This window comes from Gracilinanus agilis, chromosome 3 (genome assembly GCF_016433145.1).
Source record: "Gracilinanus agilis isolate LMUSP501 chromosome 3, AgileGrace, whole genome shotgun sequence".
In the NCBI taxonomy this organism is placed as follows: Eukaryota; Metazoa; Chordata; class Mammalia; order Didelphimorphia; family Didelphidae; genus Gracilinanus; species Gracilinanus agilis.
The window spans coordinates 115,789,613-115,817,518 of NC_058132.1; the positions used below are offsets into that span (position 1 = coordinate 115,789,613).

At 34.9% G+C, this 27,906-nt stretch overlaps 1 protein-coding gene across 2 annotated transcripts in view; it reads right to left on the reverse strand.

Moving 5' to 3' along the window:
- NOX4 (NADPH oxidase 4) overlaps positions 1-27,906 on the reverse strand; it is a 238,008-nt gene that overhangs the window by 117,445 nt on the left and 92,657 nt on the right. For both annotated transcript variants that reach the window (XM_044668216.1, XM_044668215.1), the window contains exons 9-11: positions 22,132-22,348; positions 11,053-11,217; positions 10,875-10,937 (exon numbers count right to left, since the gene is read on the reverse strand). In XM_044668216.1, coding sequence (XP_044524151.1) covers positions 10,875-10,937; positions 11,053-11,217; positions 22,132-22,348 — 445 coding nt within the window. The remainder of the gene's footprint in view (positions 1-10,874; positions 10,938-11,052; positions 11,218-22,131; positions 22,349-27,906) is intronic.

The following is a 27,906-nucleotide window of genomic DNA, read 5'->3' on the forward strand; positions in this document are numbered from 1 at the left end:
ACATAGCTTTTCTTCAGCTCTCCATACTTAAGCTGCTCTTTAGGAACTGACCACATAAAAAATTTTTTAAGTATTACTCTAGAGGTTACACGGGAATCTATTCTTTTCTAATCTCCCAATTCACTGGAGGAAAAAAAAACAATTTCTAAGCTCTGAATGACAATATTAAAATGAGATTATATAGAAGCCAAACGTCATCAATTTGGAGTCACAAGACTACAATGTGAGACCTGGTTCCACCATCTACAATCTAGGTAGCTTTGGTTGAATCATTTAAATTTTCAGCCTCAATTTCTTCATTTTCAAAACAGAGATAATCTCCTCCCTCCCAACAAGAGTGCTTAGGGGTCAAAATTAGGCAATTCATTAGAAAGACTTATCTGTAAAGTGTCATGTGTATTTGGTCGATTTAATATATCCCATAGTTTGTCCATTTAAAGCTCTTAAGGGAAAAAGATCATTGGATAATGAACTTATGCTGGGAAGGGACTATATAGTTCAAATGCCTCATTTTACAGATAAGGAAACTGAAACCCAAGTTGCCCAAAGTCATAATAAGGCCATAACATAAATATGAACCCATATTCTCTGACTATAGAGCCAATGCTCTTACCAAGGCCCATTATTTCTTTTTTCCTCCATTCCTTGCCTGGCTCTTCAAAAATCTAGTATTTCCAAATGGTTTTATATCAACTGAAGGAAATTTGCTAGTCCCCTCCAGGCAAATTGAAAGAAGGATCAGTAGCCAATTTGAAGGGCATCCTATGTGAATAACACAAAAAAAGTCCTTAGCATGATGTTTTCTTTGAAGAAATAAGGAAAATTCAAGGAAATGTTGAAATGGCTCCCCCATACCAAATAACATTGAATTCACTGATTTATTTTAAAATATAATCAAGTAACTTAATTACTCTTTCATGGTTTCCAGATCTGCTTTCCATTAGGATTTAGAAAGCTACCCAAGAGAAAAAAGCCAATGTTGTTAATTTCTAAAATTTGTTAAGAGTGAAGTGGGGGGGGATGTTACATGGAGGTAATGGAAGACAAGGAGGGGTGATTTTCAAGGCAGAGTTTCCCTTTAATTTCCTGGGAAATAAGAAATATAGTTTGGTCTTGGTTTACTTTTACAAAAAAAGTCTAAGATACTGCTGGTCTCTGATAGAAGTAAAGAAATAGTGAGTGAAAAATAATTACTGTGTGCCAATAAATCAGGTAGAAAAGATTCTCAGATGCCCTAGAGAAAGACTAATTCATTTTCTGATGATTTGTTTAGCGTGGTATTTTGTTCTAAATGTGCTCAGTGACTCATCGTTTTATAACATTGCACATAAAAATGCAGGCTGATGGAAGAAGATGAGCAAAATAAAGCAGTTGCTCAATACTACTTGTATCTGAGCCCTCAATGAAAGGATGACTACAATATGAAGGATTGAGAAGGATTTTCAAAAAACTGATGACTTTGTTTTTCTAAAATTAAGAAATTTTTAGTAATAAATATCTCACATTTATTATGTGTCCCTGTTCTGGTGAAGATTTTTATCTGTGATTGGGTGAAGGCATAGGCAGTAAACTTATTCCAGTTTTCAGAGTTGAGGTAGATTAAAAACATATGGGATCTTGCCAGACTATAACCCTGGGCTGAATGTAATAAAAATGAAATTCAATAGGGTTTTAAATATTAAGTCTTAACATTGGGATTTTGTGCTAGGCAGAAACTCAAAATCAGTTCTAGTGTGATACAATAACACACAGTTAGAACTTAAGTAAACAACTAAACCATCACTTTTCTTAAGTCTGACTTTCTATGACATCATTTGGGGTTTTCTAGGCAAATACCAGATTGGTTTACCATTTTCTCTTCCAGCTGCTTTTATGGGTGAGGAAACTGAGGAAAACAGGATTAAATGATTTGTCCAGGATCACACAGCTAGCATGTATCTGAGGCCAGATTTGAACTCAGATTTTCCTCATTCCAGGCCTGGCTTTCTATCCATATGTGCTATTTTGCTGCCTCCTAAGTAGTAACACAAAAATACAATGATGAGTACAGCGAGGGCAGCTAGGTGGCTCAGTGGATTGAGAGTCAGACCTTAGAGAAGGGAGGTCCTGGGTTCAAATAATGACCTTAAACACGTCCTGGCTGCGTGACCCTGGGCAAATCATTTAATCCCAATTGCCTTGTCTTTACCAGTCTTCTGCCTTGGAACCTATACTCAATATTGATTCCAAGACTGAAGATAAATAAGTAAAATTAAATAAATAAATGTATGTATGTATGTATGAATAAATAAATAAGTTAATGAGTGAATAAGTGAATGAATGAATGAATGAAATAATAAATAAATAGGTGGCCATATAAATAAATAAATAAATGAAATGATGGGTGCAGCACTAGGGGAACTTAGACTCTTTGAAAAACATCATGTAACTAGAGAAAGAGACCCTTTCTTCCCACAAAAGCTGAAAGTGGTTCTGGAAGTTTTGAGAAGACTCCAAAGGGCAGGCAGAGCAGGTGTTATGTTTGTTGAGGAGACTTCTCTTCTTCTAGTGGTTGCCTGTGCACCAGATCACTCCTCAACATGTATGTTGTCATTAACTCCTCCATTCCTACCATCTACCCCTGACATCTGGCCTCCAAAGGCCTGGGCAAGATAAAAGAGTCCATGAACGATTGTGAAAGTTTGAGAAGTTCACATGCCTGTCTGATAGAGATAAAGAATGTCATCACTAGAGCGGGGCAATGACTTTGACTTTGACTCAGAGGGTCATCGATTAAGTCTTTGTCAGAGGTCCCTCTTCCACCTCTTCATTCTTGAGATATTTTCTTCCCATCTAAATGGCAATTGCAAGATCGAACACAACGTGCTTTTAAGGGCAAAGGACCTCATCCCTTTCAAATGACAAACAATAACGATACGACAGGGCCACATACCACTGCCCCGTGCTACTTAGATGTCATTGCCCACATCGATACTGGATGGTAAGGCAGTGTCCTTTACCCTTTCCAATCTTCTTTATATACTATGTGGTAACTATATGGGGTCAACTTGAGACAAGGAGGGAGAAGGATCTTTCCTCTTGACTGTGCCAATCATTTCCTCTCTAGGCTCAGAATCTGTTCTCTTCTGATATAACAATGAAATTAGACCTTAAATTTATAATCAAAGGGATGTTTTATTTAAACAGCAGCACAAAGATTTATGTTTAGTACAGTCGAACTCTTAGAAGTCGATTTCCTTCTATCAGATATGAGGAGCTCCCTAAGAACAGGCAGGGTAGCTGTTTTATGCTCCTTGGAAAAGGCTTTCCCTTTCAGATGGGCATCCCTGAATTCAGGATCCTGCACCTATACCCAATGTGACCTCAGTTGTTTACAATGGCCTTAGGCAAGACACTTAATTCTGCCTCAGTTCCTCATTTGTAAAATGACCTAGAGAAGGAAATGGCAAACCACTCAAGTAGTTCAGTGCCAAGAAAACCCCAAAATGGGGTTGCAAAGGGTTGGACACAACTGAAATGACTCACAACAGATTCCCCAAGGGAATTCTTATGAGTAGTGACGATCAATGCTGAAATCAATTAAACACCATTTAAAAAGGACCTACTATACAGTCAGCATCATGCAAATCACAAAGACTAACAAAGCCCCAAATCAAGCATTCCTTTCACTAAAAGAGTTTGCTTTCTACTGAGGGAGACAAAATGCACAAATGTAAGCACACGCAAAATATATACAAGGTAAATACAAATTAATTAGAAGAGAAATGGCACAAGAAAAACTAAGGGAGCTGGAAAGCCTTTGTGTGGAAGGTGATAGAAGCTGAATTTCAAAGGAAACTAAAAGTTCTGAAAGGCAGATTTGATACATTCCAGGCATGGGAAACAACTGGGGCAAAGTTTTAGAAATAGGAAATGGAACATCAGAAGTGAGATATAGCAAGAGAACCAATCTTCCTGAACCACAGAGTTCATTAAAGAGAATAACCTCACTGTAAAGATACAGTGGAATCAGACTGTGAGGACTTTAAATGCCAAACAGAAGTGGTATCTTTGAAACTAGAAGCAGGGTATTTTAAACACAATATATAAAATGAAAAAAAAACACATAATATATAAACTGTTACCTAGATGATAGAGACATACAGAGAAATACAAAAATCTTTGGTTTGAAGGGGCTTGCATTTTATTAATGATGATAACATGAAAAAAAGTGTATCATCAAAGAGATTTTATAAATATATATATATGTATATATATATGTGTAAGTATTCCTAAAATATTACTCCCCAAATTAAGGCGATTTTGAGTGGAGGTAGGAAGTAGCACTGGCCACTGGGAAGAGCAGAAAAGGTCTCATGTAAAAGGTAGCACTTGAGCTGAATTTTGAAGGAAAAGGAAGATTTTAAGAGGTGAAAGTTACAAGAGAGTATATTCTAGACATCAGTGACAGAGTGTGGAAAGATATGTAAGTGGGAGAGGAAGTGTATGCAAGGAACAGTAAGAAGGCCAATTTAGCTGGATTGTAGAGTAGATGGTGAGGAATGACATAGAAAAATGATCACTGCCCTATTTCTAGACCCTAGATGACCCAAGTTTGGCCTATTGCCTCCTTTCCAGAAAAAATATTACTTAGCGCCCCTGGAAATTCTATGTTTGATCACTAATTGATCTGCCTATCTACCGTGAAATTCCATATATCCAATGTGCGTTTAGTCCAGTTCATTTAGGCAAGAAACACAAAGTCCTGCTCATCACAATTTTATTAGAAAACTTTATCTAATCCAGGTATGCAAGGTTAGCAACCCGTCCTAATTAAACTGCTCTTGTGACCTACAAAACTCCCTAGTTGGACCTGAATCAAAGTAAAATATAATTGGAAAATATATAATAGAATAAACAAAAATACAACAGATAATGTTAATTTGTTGTTTTCTAAGTCAATATAAGGTGCACAGAAATGCATTTCTATTTGAGTTTGATACCCTTGGTCCCAACCACTTAGGGACTAAGTGTCTCTAAGAGCTCCCTCCAAATCAGTCCTATGAATCTGCCCAACAGCAGCAATCAGATATAAGAGCAAAGATTCAAAGATTTGGACTCCCAGTAGGAATATGCTTCCCATTATATGTGCAATCTACCACTCGTGCATATGGCACTATAGCATAGGGGAGCCATAATTCTGACTTACTCGAGATCTATTAAGTGCTTATGTTCCTTCTCATTATATCACTCATGAATTCCTCATAATATGTCTGGAGAGGAAGAATGGATTAATGATACCAAGGACTTTAAAAAAGTGGAAGAGTTTGTATTTGATCCCAAAGGTAATTCACAGTCACTGGAGATTATTAAGCAATAAATTGATATTTTAAGAACTGCTTTAAATATGTTGTTTTGTCACACATATAGAAGACAGATTAGAAAAAGAAGATGACGTGGAGAGACCAGGTGGGAGATTATTATTGTAGTTTAAGGAGAGGACTTAAACTAGAGTGATGATTATATAAAGGGATTGAAAGGGACAAATTCAAGAGATATTGGGGAAGAAAAGTCAATCTTCAAGAAATAGTTGATATTATTATATTATCAAACTCCATTTAAGAAAGTTCTAGGCACATATTAAACTAAGCCTTAATTTTTCCCATAGATGCACTTCTTTTAACTTACCTCCAAAGAAAAGCTGTGTTTAGCACAGTGCCTGGCATGTATTACGTGCTTTTTAAGTGTTTGGGGGAATTTTTTGGACTTTCCTTCTTTTGGAAGATTGGACTTTAGTTGAGACTTTGAAGGAAGCTAAGAGGCAGAAATGAGGAGGAAAAGAATTTCAAGAATAGGGGATAGCCAGTGAAATTGCCCAGTCAAGACATAGAGTATCTTGTACAAGGAACAGCAATGAAGTCAGCATCCTTGGGTCACAGAATACATGGGCAAGAGTAAAGTGAAAGAAGACTCAAAAAGTAGGAAAGAATCATATTATTGAGAGCTTTAAAAGCTAAACAGAGGATTTTATAATTTATCTTGTATGCAATAGGAAGACACTGGAGTTTATTCACTGTGAAGGAAGGGGTGGCAGGGTCTTTAGGAAGATAATTGTGACAGCTAAATGGAGGAAAACTTAGAGTGAAAATAGACTCAAAGTATGGAGACCAACCAGGTGATTGAAATAGTCCAGATGCAAAGCAATAAATGCTTGAACCAGAGTGGTAGCAGTATCAAAAGGAAGAAGGCGTCATATAGGAGAGATGTTGAGAAGGTAGAAATGACAAGCTTGGAAACTGATTGAATGGGGCATGGGTGACGGTAATGAAAAAGAGTGAGGAGTTAAGGAAGACAACTACTGTACACTTGAATATTATCTCTCGACAATAATAGGAAAGTCAGGGAAAGGGGAGAGTTTTAGAGGAAAGATGAGTTTAGCTTTGGATATTTTGAGTTTAAGATGTCTGTGATTCACCCAGATTAAGATGGGCAGTTGAAGATATGAGATTGGAAGTCAGGAGAGAGCTTAGGGCTAGATAGATAAACCTTAGAATCATCTACATAGTTATTATAGTTGAATCTATGGGAGCTGATAAGACTACCAAGTGAAATAGCATAGAGAGAGACTAAATGAGGTCACAAGACAGAGTCTTAAGGGACAACCATAGTTAATGGGCATGACCTGGATGAATATCTAGAGAAGGAGACAAAGAAGAAACATTCAGATAGGTAGGAGACAAAAGGATAAGATAGTATCAAGAAGAGAATGAGAGATAGTGTCACAGCTACAAAGAAGTCAAGAAAAATGAAGATTGAGAAAATGTTTCTAGATTTGGAAAATAAAAGAATACTGGTGACAGTGGAGAGAGTGGTGGACTCAAAGTTAGGAAAATTTACTTCAAATCTTCCCACACAGATATTTAATTAGCTCTTGCCCTAAGTTTGCTCAAATGTAAAATGGGAATAATAATAGTGCCTACCTCACAGGGTTGAGAGGACCAAATGAAATAACATGTAAAGTACTTTGCAAAACTTAAAAGTGCTTTACACATGCTAACCATTATTATAACTATTACTTTTTTATTGTCAAAGGTTTTTTTTTGTTCTTGGTTTTTTTAAGGGAATCACACTGTGAAGATGATTGGATTTCAGGATTTTTGTGTCCCTTCAAAATTTGAGATTCTAAGATTCAACCTTAACAAAGGGGAAAAAGGTGCATTTTTGGCTTCTGGAATCAAGATGTCTTTCCAATGGCGATGAAAATTAATAAATTTCCAAATTATCACCTAATATAGAACTAAATTAATTGTTCTGGATGTATTTTATGAATTCCAGCTATGTTTCTAAGTCATACTATCAAATGAAGATTTGTGAAATGGTAGAAAATACTTAAAAGTAAAGAAGCAAGGGTCTGTCTTCACTCCAGCTAATGTAGACTTCCTGAGAGCTTCAGATCTTAAAATGGTAGGGGAAAAGGGATGAGGGAAAGAAGATTGTTTAACTTTACTAAGTAACTGTGAGGAATTTTTTACATTAGAACCTTGGCCTTTGAGAATTTCATGAGCCATAGTTGTCTAGGGTTCACTGAAAACTAGACAGAGGGTTCCTAAAATGACTGGTGGAGAAATGAAAAATACAAAGCAGAAAAATGATGTAAAATACAGACAGGCCATGTAAAGAATACAGACAACAACAAACAATAGCCAGACTTAGCTCTGACTCATGGAAAATGGAATGAAAACTAAGGTTATCCAAATTTGGGCTAATGAATCATGCAATTTAGAAGACAGATGTCAAGAAAACACTTTTGTAAGACCACAGAAATGATAACTAAAAAAGAAAAATCCATATACATGCTTGCAAAAATCAATAATTTTAAAGAAAACTTCACACTATTTGCCAACTTTTTAGCATTTCAGAAGTTGACAGAGAACATATTAAAATGTGGCTAGGCATACCAAGTAGCTTAATTTTATAAACAGAAGTTCAGAACTGAAGGGGGAGAGATGTTCTTGAACATCTTCAATTTGATATTCAGGTTTGGACCCACACCTTCGAGCATCACAAACCTACAGATACAAATTTGCAGAGGGCAGACCTTAAGAGTAGATTTTCACTTGGAAACATGCCAAATATAAGTTTACAATGAAATAAATTCCCTCCCCCAAGAAGTCCAAAGGAAAGAAAGCACTGTCTTCCTTTGTTCATAGAAAAGCTTCTAAGGAGGACAGAAAAGTGTCAAGGGGAGCTCGTATGACTGCTATTGGCTTTGATATTTTTCATGATGTATCCATAATTCCTTTATCTTTTGATGCTTTTCAGTAAAGATATAATTGTAGTCTGAGAGTGTTCATTCTACATGGAATCAGGAGCCTAAGCACCAACTGAGCAAATTTGTTTACTTTCTTAACCTTTAGACCTAAATTGCCCCTCTACTCTATGTGCTTATTTGATTATTCCACTCAGAATATTACATATATTTGGAGAGATAAAGAGGCAAACATAGAATGTCAGACAGATTCACAATATGTACTGGTCATGTGACAAAGTTTGCTTCTGGAAACAAAATAATTCTCTGATTCCATAACATCCTGCCAAACGTAGCAACCTGTGCTGTGCAAAACATTTGATGGAACAATTCTCCCTATCATTTGCCACTATTACCAGAGGAAGGGCCTCTCCCTTCCTTTCCCTCAGTCTTCTCACACTGTGATTCTCTTGCTTCTTGGCATCTTTCAAGACTCAGACCTGCCAGCAGCTTCAATGGCATTATGTAACTCTAAAAGAAGCCTTAGGGCTAAAAAAGATTACAGACTTTATAGTTATGCCTGAATAACACCAATGTAACTTGGGACATTTAACAATGACTGCATTGTCTGATTCATTGTTTTGAAAAAAACAGGATTGAGTGATCATTCACTTGAAGACTGAATAAATTTCAAGATTAACTGACTTTCCCTGCCTTGAAATCAAGATTAATCCCACTTCACTTGACAAAATGAGTATACCCTTACTTCTCATTAAATCTCTGGAGAAGAAACAATTTAATTCTGCATTTATTAAGTGCTCACTATATACAAAATGCTGGGCCAAAACGTCACTGCAAAAATGAAAATGGAAGTTACTTTTGGGGATCTTAGTAGACATTTAAAACACACCTGCAAATAACTAGTAATTAGGGATCAGTAAATAGGGGGTATCAACTAGAGATGCCTACAGAATTCAAGGAAGCAGGGATCTCTTACAGCTGTTGGGTAGTGGTGGTGCTAGAGTTGGGGTGGGCGAGGGAGGGAGAATATTATCAAAGAAGACTTCCCAAAGCAAGGCAAATCTGATCTTGTTCTTGAAGGAAGAATTTCGGCAGATAATAGGTGTGGGGGAGAAATCTTCAAAGTTGCAAATTTCAATAAGAGCATATTCCTGGACCAAATGTCTTTTCCCACCATCTCATGATGAGGGACAAATTTTCAGACTACATAAAATTAGACTCTACGTATTTTCTGCCCTTTATTTACTCATCACACTCACTTATCAATTACATGTTTCCTGGATAAATGCAACTTCCCAAGGTAATATGATTATAACAAATATGTCACCTTCAGAATCACAAAAATGATATACCAAGATCATCACTTCCAACTGCTATTGATAATATAATCATTCTTGCATAGAATGGCTTCAAAGCCAGAGGAAAAGAACATTTTATCAGTCAACCCAAAAGCTATTGTGAAAATATTTCAGAAAATGTGCTTCTGCAATAACAAAGGTGAGACCACTGCAGCAGTCATAAGTCAGACATGTACTTCGATTTTTTTTTTCGAAGAGCTGCAAGTCAAAAGTATGTACTGATCCAGCCACACTTTCTCCATGGTTGGCTAGTTCATGATCAGAGATCCATGCTAATGAGACAAAGGTCCTAGATTTCATCATCATGTGCACCTGTTAGCATTGCTTCTCCACCGTGACAACCAAAGGCCCCTTTGACCCTGGCTAGACAGCTCACAAATTGGTGCCAAAAATGACAACGGGGAACAGATGAGAGTGTGGACAAATCCTACTGATTTAATATCACTACTGGAAAGAGAAATGGATGTGCAGGACTAGTCAATGGTAGGGTGATATTACAAATTAAAGAATATTATTATCCCACATAAATGTCTAATTATATTCCTTAATTTGTTAATAATCAAAATTCCCATTAAAATGAACCATAAAACATAGAAAAATCTTGGCCTGAATTCTTTAAAAACAATGGATATGATTTAAATTTGACAAAGTCTGGTTTGTGATTTGCAAAAGACAAAGCCAAATTTATTATTTTCATGCATTAACAGTGAATAGATAAACTTTAGAAGCAGAGAGTATTTAGAAATACTGAATAGGCTCGGCTCAAAAGTTGCCTTCTAAATAAAGCTTTTCTTGTTCCTCCAGCTGTTAGTGCCCTCTCCTGAAATCATTTTGTATTTATTTTGAATATACCTCAATTTATTTTGTGTATGTATTCTTTACTTCATCAGATCATAAGCTCTTTGAGGGCAAAGACATTTCTGCTTTATCTTTTGATCCCTCACACCTAGCAAAGTGTCTTGCACATAATAATAACGTAAAAATGCTTGTTGAATTTAAGTAAATAAAAGTAAGCTTATAGGACATTTTGGAACACTTTATCTCACCCAAGTCAATGGGCTAAAGATTCTTAGCCTTACTGACATGTCAGATAGAAATCAGCTGTAATTATACTCCTGCCCATGTATTAAAACAAATATAACCTAAATTAATAGCTTTAATAATTCCAATTTACTAAATAAGAAACATAATTTTAGTCAAAGACATGCTAATCATCTAATACAGTATTTCTCTAAGAAAAGAAAATACAAAAAGTTAAAAGTTCTTACCATCGTAAGAGTAAATGGATGGTTTTCTAGTGCAGACACTCTCGGACAGTGAAGAATAATATACTGGAAGGAAGCAATGCAACAAAAAGGAAAGGAAAGAAACAAAGTTCAAATCATTCAATATTTTCAAAGATGAAATTGTAAAAACATTTTTGCTGAACTATTTGGAATAACTCACTTGGCCAGGTCTGGCTTTAAAGTTTTCCTTGATCATTCGAACTTCCATGACATCTGATGGATGGCTGATCACTGAAATGATTGTCACAGGCTTATTACTTCTAATACACCTGTAAAGCCTTTCAGCACAATAAAGGCACAAAGGAAATGAAATCCAAAGCCAAGTCTAAGTGAAAATAAGAAAAGAAAAAAGAAAAACACTTCAGAAACACTTGTATTTATAACCTCTTATCATAAACCCTTTGTAAAATGTTTCAAATTATGAGTACAAAGAATCTGAAAATTGTATGAAAACTAAATTAGTCCATTAATCTTAATTATGAAATGTTGGCTGCTGCCAAAAGGATTATTTTAATGGTCACTAGTGTCTTTAAGTAGGACATCTGTACTATGTGTCAAACCATTTGACATATATTGCCTCATTTGAACTCACAAATAGTCTATGGGGTAGATGTTAAAGAAATTATTATCCCAGTTCTTATTCATGGACAGACTCAGAGAAATTAAATCTTGCTTATGATCATCAAGCCAGCAAATATAAGAGTAAGGATTTTAACTCACTTTTCACATGATTATAAGCCCTTCCATTATACCCTTTCATGATCCCTTTCACACTCCCTTCGTTTTTGCCCATTCCTCTTTCTTAACTCTTCCAAAATCCCAAATGAGAATTTCCTTTATTCAAATACAAAATACCTTTTATGGAAAAATTGCTTTATTGACCTAATTCATTGCTAAAGAGTCCTCAAATATACTTGGTCTTTCATGTCATATTATTAATAGTCATTACACAATCTCCTTGTCATAGATTTAAAAAACCTATCATGCAAATATTTTGAGGAAGTATTTTTAATTCAATTGAGCATTCCTTAATGTCTTAAGCGCCTACTATGTGCAAGCCATTGAACATGAAGCTTAAAAATGCCAACAGGCATGAAAAAACTACAAAAATGCTGATTACCTGATAAAATACATATGTGTGTATGTCTCTATGTGTGCATATATATGTATATATATACATTTATGAACAGTGTGTATTTGTATTACATATGTAATATATACACATGTGTTTTAGATTGATATAGAAGATATAGCTAGATATAGATGTGGCTATAGAGATAAATATATACACTAGACAATTTGTAGGACACATGACCTATTTGGATGAAAATTTAATCTTGTCCTTCACCCCTGGAAATTATTTCCACATAAACAGTTTAACTAAGTCAATGGTATTTTCTTTGGTGGAGCAAAACGTAACCATTTTTACTGATTTCTTATAACTTCAAAGTATGAAAATGAAAAAGTTTACTTCACATGTACTACTGAGACTTAGTATCATGGGTTTCATGACTGTCAATAGCTCAATAATGGTCCATGTTATTCATGAAGAAAAACATAAGTTTACAAAATTATAAGTACCATTATACAGAAAGAAAATATCCATAGTAGAAATTCTAGAAACCAAACTGAGGAAATATGATGAAGGATTAATAAGTTGAGCTCAATGAGGCAGAAATAAAAATGCAGTTGTTGTGAAAGAATATGGCACATAGATAGAAGGAAAATTAGAAGAGGAGTCATAGAAACAAATCAAAAAACTGATATGGATGCTTGATAGGATAACAATATGGAATTTGAACTATGTTGATATCTCTTAGAATTTTTCTTACTGCCAGAAGGCAAATAAGCATTCAAATGCAAAATTTATAATAGCATAAAAAGCAAAAATCCAAGTGTAATCTGGTATTATCTTAGATTTGATGGGATCAAATTAGAAAGGGTACAGGAAATGAAAAAGTAGAATCCAATGACCAAATAAAGTCTGGAGGGAAAACTGGCCAAATAAAGATCAGAAGCTCTCAAAAAAATTTATGAAAATATAAAGAAAATTTATTCTAACAATAAGAAGCAACTGATTAAAATGTCTGATGTGGCTACATAATGAACTCATCAACCAGCATAGTGTTTTACAAGAAATGTATGGAATATGGAACCCAGGAGAAGCATCAAAGGATGAATACAGATGAGTATTACTTTCTTGTAAGAATAGTATAAGGAATACAGATGACTAAAATGAAGTAAGCCTGAAAAAGAATGTTAAGAATAAATTTTTAAAGATTTATATTTAAGGAGATCAAAAACAGACAATCCACTAAAAGCTATGGATGAGGCAATGATAGCACTGAACCACTAGACACTTACTGTATTCCTATTTCCTATTCCAAAGATAATGATATTTGAACTAGAAAATATAAGCAACAGTGTTTAACAGGAAATAGAAATCCAGTATATGCAAAGAAATAGTATCTTACTGCCTTCAGTGAATCAAAATCACCAGACACAAGTTAATTACATTTTTAAGAACTGAAATTAATGGCATATATGACTGCTATATTATTAGTGACCTTTGAAATATCTTGAAGAACAGTAGTCATGTTGTAGGAATGGAGGAGGACAAATGTCCCAATTAAAAAATAAAATAAAACAGAAATGGGTAAGAGATCTAAACTGCAGGTCAATGAGCCTGATTTAAATCCTTGACAAAATTCTGGAACATATTTTTAACAGGTTATTTCTGATTATTTTGAAAAATAAATGAGTGGTCACTAAACGTCACCATGGACAATTTCTATCCAGGTATTTCTCTTCCTCTAGCTCAGGGGTCAGCAACGTATGGCTCTTTCTGCAGGAGCCATAAAGTCAATTTTTTTTCAGGTGCTGTACGGTTCTCACAAAATGACATTTTAAAAAATGTGGCGTTTATGGCTCTCAAAAAGATTGCCAACCCCTGCTCTAGCTGATGTTCCCAATGGTCTCCCTCAATGGTCTTGACCTGGCCACCAGTAGCATCAGGTAAGCTAGGTTGCACAGTGATAGGATGTTGGACCTAGAGTCAGGAAAATATGAGTTCAAACTTCGTCTCATATTCTTACAAACTGCCTTGCCTTGGACAAGTAATTTAGCCTAAGGTTGCCTTGGTTTCCTCTACTATAAAATGGAAAAAATAATAGCACCCCTGTCACATACTTGTTCTGAGGACCAAAGGAGATAATATTGGTAAAACACAGCATAATATCCAACATATCGTAGGTATTTAATAAATATTTATTCCCTTCACCTCATGGGAATTTTATTATACCAAGAAATGATGACTCTACTGATGTCTGGATTTAAAGAAATCACCACCTTCCCATAAGCAGTCTCTACAAATGAATTGTGACCTTCTATGTGACAAAGGAAAGTATATAAAGATGTGCAAGTATAAGCTTACTATATAGTTTCCCAATGGCTCCCCCTGTGATGTCCTCATTTTTAAGTTTGTCACACTCTGTTACTATTCAAATTTGAACACCAAGCGCAATTTTTTTAATATCCTAAAGGAGAAGTGATTAATCTTGTCAAACGATAGGACAGTTTCTTGCCTATCCAGAACATTCTGCGACAACCCAATACTGATAATTTGTTATATACATATGCATCCGAGTTCCAGAGAAACTAGGTAGCTTTTTAAAAATATAAATGCTGGAAACTTACATGAAGCATCTTCCCTTCACATATGTGATTATTTGTATATATTCCCAACCACCCCCATTCCCATGATCTCTCTTTTCCCTCTCCTAAATATGACTTTGTATCATAGACTATTTTCTTTTCCTTTGATGTTTTCTTTTCTTTTTTTAAAAAAATGTCTCAAGTCTAGCCTTCATCACTGATGTATAAATAAATTTAGTTTGAAAGAAAATAAACTAAAATAAAAGTAGCCTTTGCTTGGCTTCATCAAGAACATTCCAAGCCAAATCAACGATTTCTTTTTTTTTTATAGTTGTAGCTAGGCTAGGAAACTAAGGGAATGTTAAATACTCAGTATACACAGATTACAGCAAAGCACATGAAAAGTATTCTACTTATATTCTTCTAGATGAGACAAATATATAGGATGACTGGAACCAAAAACTTAGGGGAAAGTCTATAGTAGAGTGACCTAGGAATCTGTTACTGGCTGAGCAATTCAGTGTATCTCCTGATGGTTTAGTTTAGTATAGCACGCCTTTTAAATTTACCATGAAACAGTTTTGTAAAGGATAGCTAGTGTGTTGGAAGACCAGATCAGAGTCGAAGATCTTGGTAGGTTACAACAATTAAATGAATCCCATGAGATGAAATTTAATGTGTAAATATATTACAATTTCTATACTTGTATTAAAAAACTTTTAAATTAAACATTTATTAAGCTCCTATTATGTATATATATATACATATATATATATATGACCCTATGCTAGAAAATAGGGTACAGATTTCAAATTAAAATAGGGAAAGGTAGTGCTATGCATATACAAAAGATTATACACAGTTAAACAAATACAAGTAATTTGAAGAAAGGGAAGGAATTAAAAACTTGAAGACTCAGGGAAGGTGTCTTGGAATATTTGATACTTGAGCTAAGAATTCAAAGAAGCTACGGATCCCAAAAGGTACAGATTCCAGACTTGTGCCAATTCTCTAATGAATATGGAATATAAAAACCAAGGTGCTAAAAGCAGGCCAGTTTCACTGTATTTCATAGCATCTGAAGGAGCATAATTTGAGATAAGTCTGGAAGAGTAGGTTAGAACTAATTATAAAGAGTTTTAAACACTATTATGAAGAGCTGATGTATCATTGTAGAGAAACTAAAAAGTCATGGAAGGATTACAAGTGGAATTGGGCTACCACCATTGCCATATCATGCCTTGGGGTACTTGCTTCAGCAGCACATATGCGTATCATGCCTAGAGGGGATTATTTCAGTAGCTGTTTAGAGGATGGATTAAAGAGAACACCGACACCAGGTGAAGTAGAGAAATCAAATTTTTTTTAAAAGCAGTCACAAAAAACAAAACAAAAAACAAAAAGCAGTCACAAGAATAAAGGTAAGAGAAGTTAGCTGGGTAGCTCATTGAGAGAGCCAGTCCTAGAGACAAGAGGTCCTGAGTTCAAATCTGATCTCAGACACTTCCTAGCTGTATGTCCCTGGGCAAGTCACTTAACCCCCATTGCCTAGTCCTTACCACTCTTCTGCCTTGGAGCCAATACACAGTATTGATTCTAAAGTGGAAGGTAAGGGTTTTTAAAAAAAAGGAAAAAGGTAAGAAATGACAAGAACCTTAATTAGGAGGAAGGCCATGGCAAAAAAAAAAAAAAGGAGAAGGATGGTGGGATAGAATCAGCAGTGCTTGGCAACTGAGTGAATGTTGGAATTGAGGGATAGAGAGAATTTAAAAATGATTCCAGAGTTATAAACCCTGTTGACAGAGAAGATGGTTATATTCACCACAGAAATTAGGAATTTTAGAGGAGTGACAGGTTTAGAAGAAAAGTTGCATTTTGGATCTGTTGAGTTGAGTATGCCAATAGGATATTCAGTTGGAAATTTCATTTAATTTTAATTTTTTTTTCTCAATTGCATGTAAACAAAAATTTTTAACATTCATTTTTGAAAATTTTCAGTTCAAAATTCTTTCCTTCTCTATCTTCCCTCCTTACTTGTTGAGAGGACAAGCAATTTGATGTATATTATACATGTGCAATTATACAAAACATTTCCATAATAGTCAAATAGACAAAAAGATTTAGCTTTCTTGTTCAAGTATATGATGGGCTGTCATGGGGTAAAGAGAGTTGACTTGTCTTCTTGTCCACAAGGGGATGAATAAGGAGTAATGAGAGTAAGTTACAAAGAAACAGAATTCAACTAAATTATTTGTGTTCAGAAAAACTTCTTAACAATTAGAATTGGCCAAATGTAGAATGAGATGCCTTAGGAAGTGATGGGTTCCCTCCCTCTGGTGGCTTTCAAGCAGAAGATGAACAAGCACTGTAAAAATATTTTGTAGAAGGAATTCTTGGAAAGGAATCACTTCTACAAGATGGCCTCTGGATCCCCCTTCAATTCTGAGATTCTTCTAATCTAGGAATGATCTGCTACCTGTAGTCAAGAGTTTTAAATGGAGTAGAAACACAAAAGAAAAACAACTGCTTGAACAAATGGGCTAATGAGGATATTATTGAGGATGTAGATTCTTTTTTTAAATAAAATAATAATAAAAAAAACCCTCTCCCCCCAACCCCCCAAGCCCCCTTAGCCTACACATAATTTCACTGGGTTTTACATGTATCATTGATTAAGACCTAATTCTATTATTGATAGTTGGACTAGAGTTATCATTTAGTGTCTACATCACCAATAATATCCCCATCAGCCCATGTGTTCAAGCAGTTGTTTTTCTTCTGTGTTTCTCCTCCCACAGTTCTTCCTCTGAATGTGGCTAGTTTTCTTTCTCATAAGTCCTTCAGCCTTGCTCTGGATCCTTGCATTGTTGCTAGTAGAGAAGTTTGTTATGTTCAATTGTACCAAAGTGTATCAGTCTCTGTGTACAATGTTCTCCTGGTTTTGCTCCTTTCACTCTGCATCAATTCCTGGAGGTCATTCCATTTCACATGGAATTCCTCCAGTTCTTTATTCCTTTGAGCACAATAGTATTCCATCACCAACAGATACCACAATTTGTTCAGCCATTCCCCAATCGAAGGACATTCTCTCGTTTTCCAGTTTTTTGCCACCACAAAGAGCATGGCTATAAATATTTTTGTACAAGTCTTTTTCCTTATCTCTTTGGGGTATAAACCAAGTAGGGCTATGGCTGGATCAAAAGGCAGATAGTCTTTTAAAGCCTTTTGAGTATAATATGGAATTAGGTCTTAATCAATAATACATGTAAAACCCAGGAGAGTTGTGCATCAGCTCTGGGGGTGGGGACGGGAAGGGTGAGTTTGGGGGAGAACAAAAGAACATGAAACATAACTATGGGAAAATATTCAAAAAAAAAGGAAAAAAAGAGTTTTAAATGTTAGAGAGAGGAAAAGGAGATTTAAATGGTTGTTGGAGGGGTGAAGTCATTAGACAGAGGGCAAAGGAAAATGGAGAAATAAATATTTATATAGTATCTACTATTTATTAGGCACAGTGCTAAGCCTTTTATAAATATCATCTCATTTGATCCTCACAACATCCTCAAAATGTAGGTATTTTACTAGTATCATTTTATAGTTGAGGAAAATGAATCAAACATAGGTCAGATGATTTGTCCAAGGTCATACACTTGGTAAGAGCTGGATTTAAACCCAGATCTTCTCAATTCCAAGTTCATCATACTATTTCCTATGCCAACTACATGTCTTTAAAAAATGATAGATCATTGGTTATTTGAAGAATAGTTTCAGTAAAAAATGGGAATAGTTATCAGAATGCAGTGGATTAAGGAAAAAATAGGTGCTGAAAAAATAAAGACAACTAGTTTAGGAAAAAAAATAATTTTACAGTGAAAGAGGAGAAATGGAGCAGTTACAGAATAGAATATGAGATGAAGTGGAAAAACATTTTTTTTCTTTTTACCTGAGTAGACTTGAGCAGGTTTGTGTATGGAAAAAAGCCATTAGAAAGAGATAAATCAATGATAGAATGGAGCCAGTGAGGAGAGGAAAATCAAATTTCCCTAAGGAGTTTACATCTTAATAAATTTAGATTTAGAACTGAAAGGCATTTTATGTTTTCTAATATAAAATCTTTATTTTATAGATAGGAAAAGCAAGGAACAGAAAAGTTAAGTGTCTTAAAAATCAAGGATATGAAGATAGTTTCTGAGGCAGGATTTGAACTTAGGCCTTCCTAACTCGAATCTAATGTCCCCTCAATTAAATCATATTGCCTATCAATGACATGATGACTGCTAGAAGGAAAAAAAAGTTGTTCTAAAGGAAAAGGGAAAGAATGGCTTCAAATCCAGAAGTAAAGGACTTAGCTTCAGTGAGCAGATAGATAGAGGAGAGAACAGAGGATGCTGCTTATCATCTCGCAGAAAGGGGAAAAAAGTTATTTAAGAGATCTCCCTTCAGACAACCAATACTGTCATCTGCCTCAGGTTGACAATGCAGCAGAAAACTTGAGAGAAGAAAAGATTTGGAAGTTACTGAAGGGAATGAGGTAAAGAGTCAATAAAGTGAAACTCAAGGATTACAAAGTAATGGTAAAGAGATTTGTATTTTACCTTAATCAATCAATAACCATTGTTGTGTGTCAAGCATAACATTAAGTGTTAAGGAAACGAAGACAAAAATGAAATAATCCCTTCCCTCAAGGAACTTATCAACAACATGTACACATATAAGTGTGCTTCTATCTATCTCTGTATTTCTCTATAGATATAGATATATATGTGAACTATAGATAGATGGAGAAAATATATGCATATTTAAAATCCAAATAAATCTCTCAATAAAATTTATATATATATATATGTGTGTGTGTGTGTGTGTGTGTGTGTGTGTGTGTGTGTGTGTGTGTGTGTGTGTAGATATATGTCTTGTTGTTGTTTGATCCTTTCAGTCCTGCCTGATTCTTTATAACCCCATTTGGGGTTTTCTTGGCAAAAGATACTAAAGTGGTTTGCCATTTCCTTCTCCAGCTCATTTTACAAATGAGGAAACTGAGACAAACAGAGATAGGTGATTTCTTCACAGTCATGTATCTAGTAGGTGTGTAAGGCCAGATTTGAACTCAGATGATATTTGGACTCCAGGCCTGGAACTCTACCCACTGGGCTACCTAGCTGCTCATACAGATATTATCTATGAATATAGATATAGATATATAGAGATATCTATGTATATCTATGTGTGTTTGTACATATGTGTGTAGGTATGCATATAGATAGATAATAGAAAGATAGTTATATGTGTATATATGTATAGATATATAGCTATGCATATCTATGTGTATATGTGCATATATGTAGGGTTAGGCATATGTAGATAAATAATATAAAGAGATAGGTATGTTTATATATGTATATACACACATATATGTGCCTAGATATAAGAGAGAGAGCCATCTATCTATATACCTATATGCATGTACAAATGAATATAAATATCTATATACATATACATGTATACATATACATATATACATATATATACACACACATATATATAGATACATACACACATATGTAAGCAGCTAGGTGGAACCCATGGATAGAAGCTTGGACTCGAGAATATTCATCTTCTTGAGTTCAAGTCTAGCCTCAGATACCTACAAGTCATGTAATACTGGGCAAATCACTTAACCTTGTTTGCCTCAATTTCCTCAACTGTAAAATGAACTGGAGAAGGAAGTGGCAAACTCCTCCAGTATCTTTGTCAAGAGAATTTCAAATGGGTTCACAAAGAGTTAGACACAACTGAAAATAATTGAACAACTGTTTTTGTGTGTATGTGTGTGTGGAGAGACAGAAAGACAGACAGACAGAGACAGAGAGAGAAGTATATAGATCTATCTTATGTAGAGTTCTCTCTATAATGATCTCTCAATAGATGATAGACAGACAGAAAGACAGAGACAGATAGATAGACACACAGACACACAGAGACACAGACACACAGACAGATAGATAGATAGATAGATAGATAGATAGATAGATAGATAGATAGATAGATAGATAGATAGATAAAATGGACACACACACAAAGTAAATATGAGGTATTTAAGTTAGAGGAAGGCAATAGTAGCCAAGAAAGACTGCATGTAAAAGGTTGCACTTAAACAGAGACTTGTTGGAAGCTATGAATTATAAGAAGCAGAAGTGAAACAAGATTATAAATCCAAACAAACATGATAGACTAGCAAATGTGTAGCAGTGCTAAATATTAGAAATTATAGCCTCAGACACGTCCCAGCTGTGTGACCCTGGGCAAGTCACTTGACCCCCATTGCCCACCCTTACCACTCCTCCACCTAGGAGCCAAAATAAAGAAGTTAAGGGTTTAAAAAAAAAAGAAAAGAAATTATAGTGAATGAAATTATCTTGATTTTGTGACTTTTTCACCTGTGCTCAGAAACCCAGAAAAACAAAGGAACAGGTGGGGAAGAGGGTTGACAGAAAGGAGAAAAGGGTCATCCAGATGCTATAATTATCAGGTTGAGAATTTTATAAATTTAATAGAAGCAAGACATTCAAGGGTGGAACTTTGTGAAACATCAAACTGAAATACCTTGGGACCAATTTTGGTTATCGAGACATAGAAAGCCAGAGTTGGCAGAGACAGTCAGGGAAAATAAAGGTTAAAAGGCCTAAAGAATTGAAAGTGATGACCCCTTAGATTCCTTTAAACTATAGGCATGAAGATAAACACATCAGCCAAATGAAGGGGGAAAGACTTTATCTTCTTTAGTTTATCCTCCACACAGTTCTCAGGGTCTTTACAACTTATGTTTGAGCATCACTGACACACTCATCCCTGCTTCAAATGCCATTGCACAGTATACTCCATCCTAAAATATCAAAAAGTAATTCTGCTTAGATTGTAGCCATGAAGTACAAGGGCACGTAAAGCAGACCAAAGACTGAAAAGACACAGAGGAATATTAATTCAGTTTCCAGAGGAAAATGTTCACAAGAGAATCTACTAAATATGGTGACATGCCATATGGAAGATAGAGTCTTATATTTTCCAAAGAAACCAGAAGGCAAACATTTACGTTTGAGTCAGAAAAGGAGTCAAAATATAATGTAAGTCCAACACATGAACTGAGACCCAGGAGAGAGTGAAGCCATTAATGACACAGTGGGAATGTGCTATATTGAAAAATATCACCATCTCTGCCCCCAGACAAATACATACAATCCTTATCAATTCATTTGCTGAAAATAAAACAAAAGTAAGGATTCTTAAAGGATGAAAATAAACACCCAATGAAGGAATTTATACATGGTAAAAGAAATCATTTAGAACTGAAAATTGCCTTTGTAGTGTTTGCCTGTAGAAGTCACCCGTGCACAATCCTGATTTTAAAAGACAGACTACTAAAAATCCCACCCAGTCTCATAGTCAGCACAGTTTTTAAATCACAACACAAATATGAAAATATATGTATTATTTCAACGAAGCTAAGTATTCAGTACAATCTGGCCACAACCCTGGGCAATATCCAAACCCAGAAACATCAGCATGACCAAAACCATAGGATTGAGCTGACCTGAGGAAAATTTGCTTGGAACTTGGGCTCCTCTGCACAGATTTTCACAAATTCGTTCTGTATAAACAGCTCGGATTTTACAAATCCTCCAGGAAAGGGTTCAGGAACGTGCTCCGAGAAATATTCTGGCAGGGGAATATTCAGGTGGTGAGTTCTATTAGGACTCAGGCAGCCAGGAGGGTGTGCATCAAGATTAGTTTGATATTTCAGGAGCCCTCTAAAATGAAAATAGAAGTGGGGCAGGTGGAAAAAGAAGAAACAAAGATCAGATACTAGAGTACTGGTAATCAACCCTTTGTTTCCTGAGTAAACTCTGGGCATTAAAGATGACTCAAAGGAGGTAACATAATATAGGAGCTCCACTTCAAGCCTCAGCTATTCTATTTACTAGCCATGTGTCCTTAGTCATGTAAGGTTTCTTGGCCTCGGTTTTCTCATCGGTCAAATTAGGGATTGGGGATTATATAATTGGATTCTATGATTTCTAGCATCCCTTTCAGCTCTGATCTCATTATTCTATGGCCTTGGGCAATTGTAGCTCTGCATTTTATTCTGGAGACTGAGAAAATTTAACTTCCCAATAAACACAAGCCCCAAGAACTTGTCAAAAGCACTTGATTCTCTTAACAACATTATAGACCAGATTACATACACAGTAAGGACACAACCCTTTGTAGTGTGCTTGGACTTGCTATCCTTTGGGCACAAGCATATCAAGAACACATCTGGTCTAACATAACAGAATTTCAGGAAAAGCTGTAGGAAAAAAGTTCCATTCTTATTTTAAAATAGAAAATAATATACTTATAATTCCATCTAATTCTTCTTTGGGGTAAGATTGGATATAAACAGAGATTACTGATTTACAAAGAAATGACAAAGAAATTTAACAATGTGAGCCAAGAAACTGGACTCCCCAGTGGTCTGAACATAATGTACAAACAATAATTAGGGTTTTAGTAAGCTGTTTGCTATTCATTTTCTCTACAAGCAGATGTACACAAACACACAAAATGTCTATAAATTAACAAGAGTCCTAGGAACCCAAAATTCTGAACTCTAATCTGAGCCAATTCAAATCAACAATAATTAGGTACCTACTATGTGCAAGACATTGAAGCTACAAAGACAAAATAAAAAAGACACCTTACTCTCAAGGTATTTATATTAATACCAGGATGATGCAAAACTGTATATTGAACATAAAAATATATAAGGAAACTTCAGGACAGAGAGGATATTGAAAACTATGTGTAGGAAAGGGGGAATATTGGGAAAGCCTTCCCATTGGTGGTGGATCCTAACTGAAACTAGAAGGAAACTGAGGATTCTAAGACAAATGGGTGAGGAGGGAATACATTAAGGTCATGAGAGCTCTAAAATGAAGGAATTGGAATATTGGGTCTGGGAAACAGTTGGTGGGTTCGTTAGCCTATAAGAAAGAATATGTGATGGGAAGTGATACAAAATTACAGGGGAAGGTTTGGGTAGCCAGATGGAGGAGGGCTTCAGGAGATATAATTTAAGTATAAACTGAAAGGACGAAACAAGTTTTTTAGATAAATTAGAGAGGTAGTTATCATTTCTGTCTAGGGTAATAGGAAGAGCATAAGGTGGGAAGGAGAATGAAGGTATAGAAAACATTAAGAAAATTGCACTGAAAAATATCTATCCAGCATCTTCCCAAATATATATATATTTACATCCCATTAGCTCAGTAAATTATTTTATTGTTTGTTTGTTTTTACTATATTTTTTATACTTATCAAACATTTTTCTCCATATCACCTACCCTGACCTACAATATGAAGGGAAGGGAAGGGCCAGAGGGCAATCCTAACTTATGGTAGAAGGTTGAAAGATAAAATAATGTGATGTAGAGAAGAAAAAGAAAAGACAAAAGGGCCTTCTTGTAGAGAAGAAAACTAAACCTTCTGAACAGGAAGCAGTCTCTTATAAAGCAAAGAATTATTATGCAAATCCACAGAAGCCATTTGGTTAGGGATGACAGGAAGGTGCAGAAAAATAAATCAGTAATGGTGTTGGAGAAGGGATGCCTGGTCAGTTAAAGATTAGATTTAATGGCCTCTAACTTCTCTTGTGACTCAGAGTTTCCATAATCTTTTTGTATTGATTCAGTTTCAACTTTAATTATAAAAGAAACGTGAGTAATGGAAGGGGACAAAAAGATCTGAAGGGAGGTAATGATCAAAGAGAGGCTTTTCAAAGATAAAGTGTGAAATCCAAGTTTATTTTCCTACAAAGAACATTTAATTAAGCACTTAAGATACTGAAGTTCGGAGTTAAGCTTTTATAGGCATTCCCAAAAGGGAAATTAGCTCAACACAAAAGAGTATTTAACTGGTCTGCATGGGAAGGGTTTAATATTAGTCCTAGACTTAGAAAAGCATCTGTCCAATTCTGTATTTTATTTTGTATTCTGACCTGCAATTTCATCTGTTTAGGGATATCTCCATTTGAAAAAGACCAACATTAAGGTATATCAGCAACTTTTATATAACCTATAGTCCTGAGATGTTAGATAGAGGTACTGAGAGTTCTTTAATTTGCCTTTGTCACACAGAAAGTAGGTATCAGAAATTTCAACAGGGGTCTTGGTTCCAAGTCTGGCTCTCTATCCACTATAGCACACATATCTGCAATTAATATTAAAGTTTATTTTTCCAAGCTGACATAAACATTATAAACCACTGTATTTTATAGTACCCATTCATTGTAATAACAAGGAAACATTCAATTCCATGTTAAGGAATAGCCTCAATCATATTGACCAAAATACCATAGTTAGCTAAAATGTCAGCTAAGATCATATTAGAAACAAGCCAATTATATATACAAAGTTCATGAATCAGGCACATCACAGGGTGTCAGAAAGAAACTGGATTTTTCATCAGAAGATCTGGGGTCAAGACTAGATTATCCTTCCTTGAGGCTAAGAAATATCTTTGGACCCACATCTTTAAAATAGAGAAATAATATTTGTAGTAGGCTACTTTACTTTCTCGTGAAGAAATTGATTTGTAAACTATAAAACATTATGCAAATGTGAACCTTGATTATTATAGTTGACATTCTTTCATGGAATGGAAAGTAAGCTCTCAAGGACTAGAATGGTTTGAGTTTTGAGCTTTGTATTTCAAGTATTTATCACAGAATCTTCACAAACTTCAACACTTTCATGGATCTAGGATGCCACTGACATGGTGTTTCTTTAACTAATGCAAACTGAATTCTATCTAACTTGTCTCAATCACTCAGCTCTTAACCATCATCTTGTATCTATGTCTTTCTCAGGGAGCCTATCTCACATAGTGAGGACCTTCCTTTAGATTTAGATTTTGAAATTCACTGGCTATGAATGGAGCATGCAAGCTGTTCATAAATTATTCTTTGCTCTTGCTACAGGACTCTAGTAATTCTATCATCTTTTCTAGTCATACACCTCTTTAATGATAACCTTTATGCTCTGACTCCTCCATAATTCATCAATGGTAATATGGTACAAATTTCTCAGAGCTACTATGTACTTTTTAATCATCCTTTGGATGACCCACAAATTAATTCTTCTTTGATGGTGGCATTACATGATTCACAGATTTTCAGCATTAACATATAAACTTCCATGTTATAAAGAGAGATCTTTGTTTCAGGGGTAACTTGTGGTCATTATGAGGACTGGAAAAATTCACAAAATCAATCACATTTGCTCCCTTCCCTTTCCAGACCCTCCTCTTCAATTCTGGATCTAGTCAACTGTCTAGACAAGGTGCCTTTAAAAGGCATGTGTATTGATAGATGAGCTCTACGAGTTGCTCATCCAACAGTATCATAAATTTGAATTATACTTGTTCTTTATTCCCTTGGTCTTTGCTAGAACACGTCATTAATGATTGCAATTTCAAAAATTCTGCAGTGTGTAAGGATTCAATATAGTTGGCAGAATATCAAATGGAAGCAGAATACTCTGATAATCTCTGTCACGTAGGAAGGACCTCTCTAACATTTGGACATCTTCATAACAGTGGCAAATACCTTTAGTGAACATACATCTTGTTCTATGACTTTTGTGATATTAATAATCAGGGGGGCATGCAACAAAGAATTTGATATTTTTCCATCTTTCAAGAAGTTTTTGTATTATTTTGTATCCATGCCCTGGAGTAAATTTAGTAGAGGGGTTGCTATAAGACAATATTTGCTCAACTGAATGAAATGCTTTTTTTATTAACAAAAAAAATAAGCACAGTGACATCTTAAATTCCCCAAATGCATTAGTCAGTTACAAGACTACAAAAGATATGGTTTGCCTGAGAATATTATTTGAAAAAGCCTGCCTTGTACCTTTCTAAAATCATTATCAAAGATGTCTTCAATATTTGCATATTATTGTCATAAATATTTAACATAGATTAGAAGGAAGGTATATACAGCTGACATATTGCTAGTTGACTTTTTCATATATAAATTATATATTATAATATCATATATAAANTTAAATAAACTATCTTAAATCTATATATTATTTAATATATTAAATAAAATTATATTATGCAATATATGTAAAACAGTATAATATATGGCATTATAAGATGTATTTTCATAATGAACATAAGAAAATAAAAACATTGTCATATGCTAAAGGAATTTATTTTTTCATATTTTTCTTTTACTGTTACATGTCTATGTCTAAGTATCTGAATGGGCTCCATGGATTAATAGCGTAATGTAATTTTTAAAAACTAGCATGATCTTAACATGAAATAACAAAATCATGCCAAAAAGAAACAAGGAGAGGAATCATTCTAATATATTCTTTACTGTGCGGATAACATTAAGACTTTTATGTTCCATTTGGGGCAGCATGTTTTAAAAAGGAGGAGGAAAATGGGATATTAGGCAAAGTACAATTCAACCAGAGATAATGGCAAGGGTATTGACAGAAGACATGAGTCCTCATTCCAGTTCCACCTTGGGGATTTGTCTAATCTAGGCAATATATTTCATTTTCCTGACCCTCTCTTTGTTCATGGGTAAAATAGCGTAATTAGACTAAATTCTCTCTAAGGTCCCTTCCAGAACAAAATCCTATGATCTTACACTATATAAAATACCTCTGATTCTAAATTCTCTGAGCCTATGATCCTATGCTTAGTTCCAGAACAAAAGATTTTTTTATAATCCCAACAATTAAAGCTGTCCAAAAATGAAAGGAATCATCTCATGGGATATTTAATTCCATAATTTTGTTGCTTTGTGAGTATTGGTTCGATGGCCACTTGTCAGGAATGTTGCTGAGGGGAAGCATGTAAAATTCAGGTGTTGAATTATATGACCTTGAAGAATGCTTCCAACTCTGTCTCCAAAAACTCAATTATAATTTAATAAATGAGGAATGTTTTTTCATTGTTGTTTTGAATTGTTTTTCATTTTCCTTTTTCCCACTTCATTGGATGTCATTGCTTTTCATTCTTTTTTTAGTTAAAGAAACTGGGTAACAATCGTAAAGGAGATAAATATTATAAAGGCTTGATAATAAAACAGTTGAATACTACATAAAAGTATATCTATATTACACATGTATGTTAATATTTCAGTGAGTGTAACTATTCTTAATCATATTTTCAGGGAGAAAAGCAGCCTACACTTCTTAAAATCAAAAATGTTATCCTTCAAATATTATGATATACTATTTTTCTTTTGTTTAAAGGGAAAAAAGGCAACTGGTTTCTGACAGTTTTAACTTACCTTGCCTCT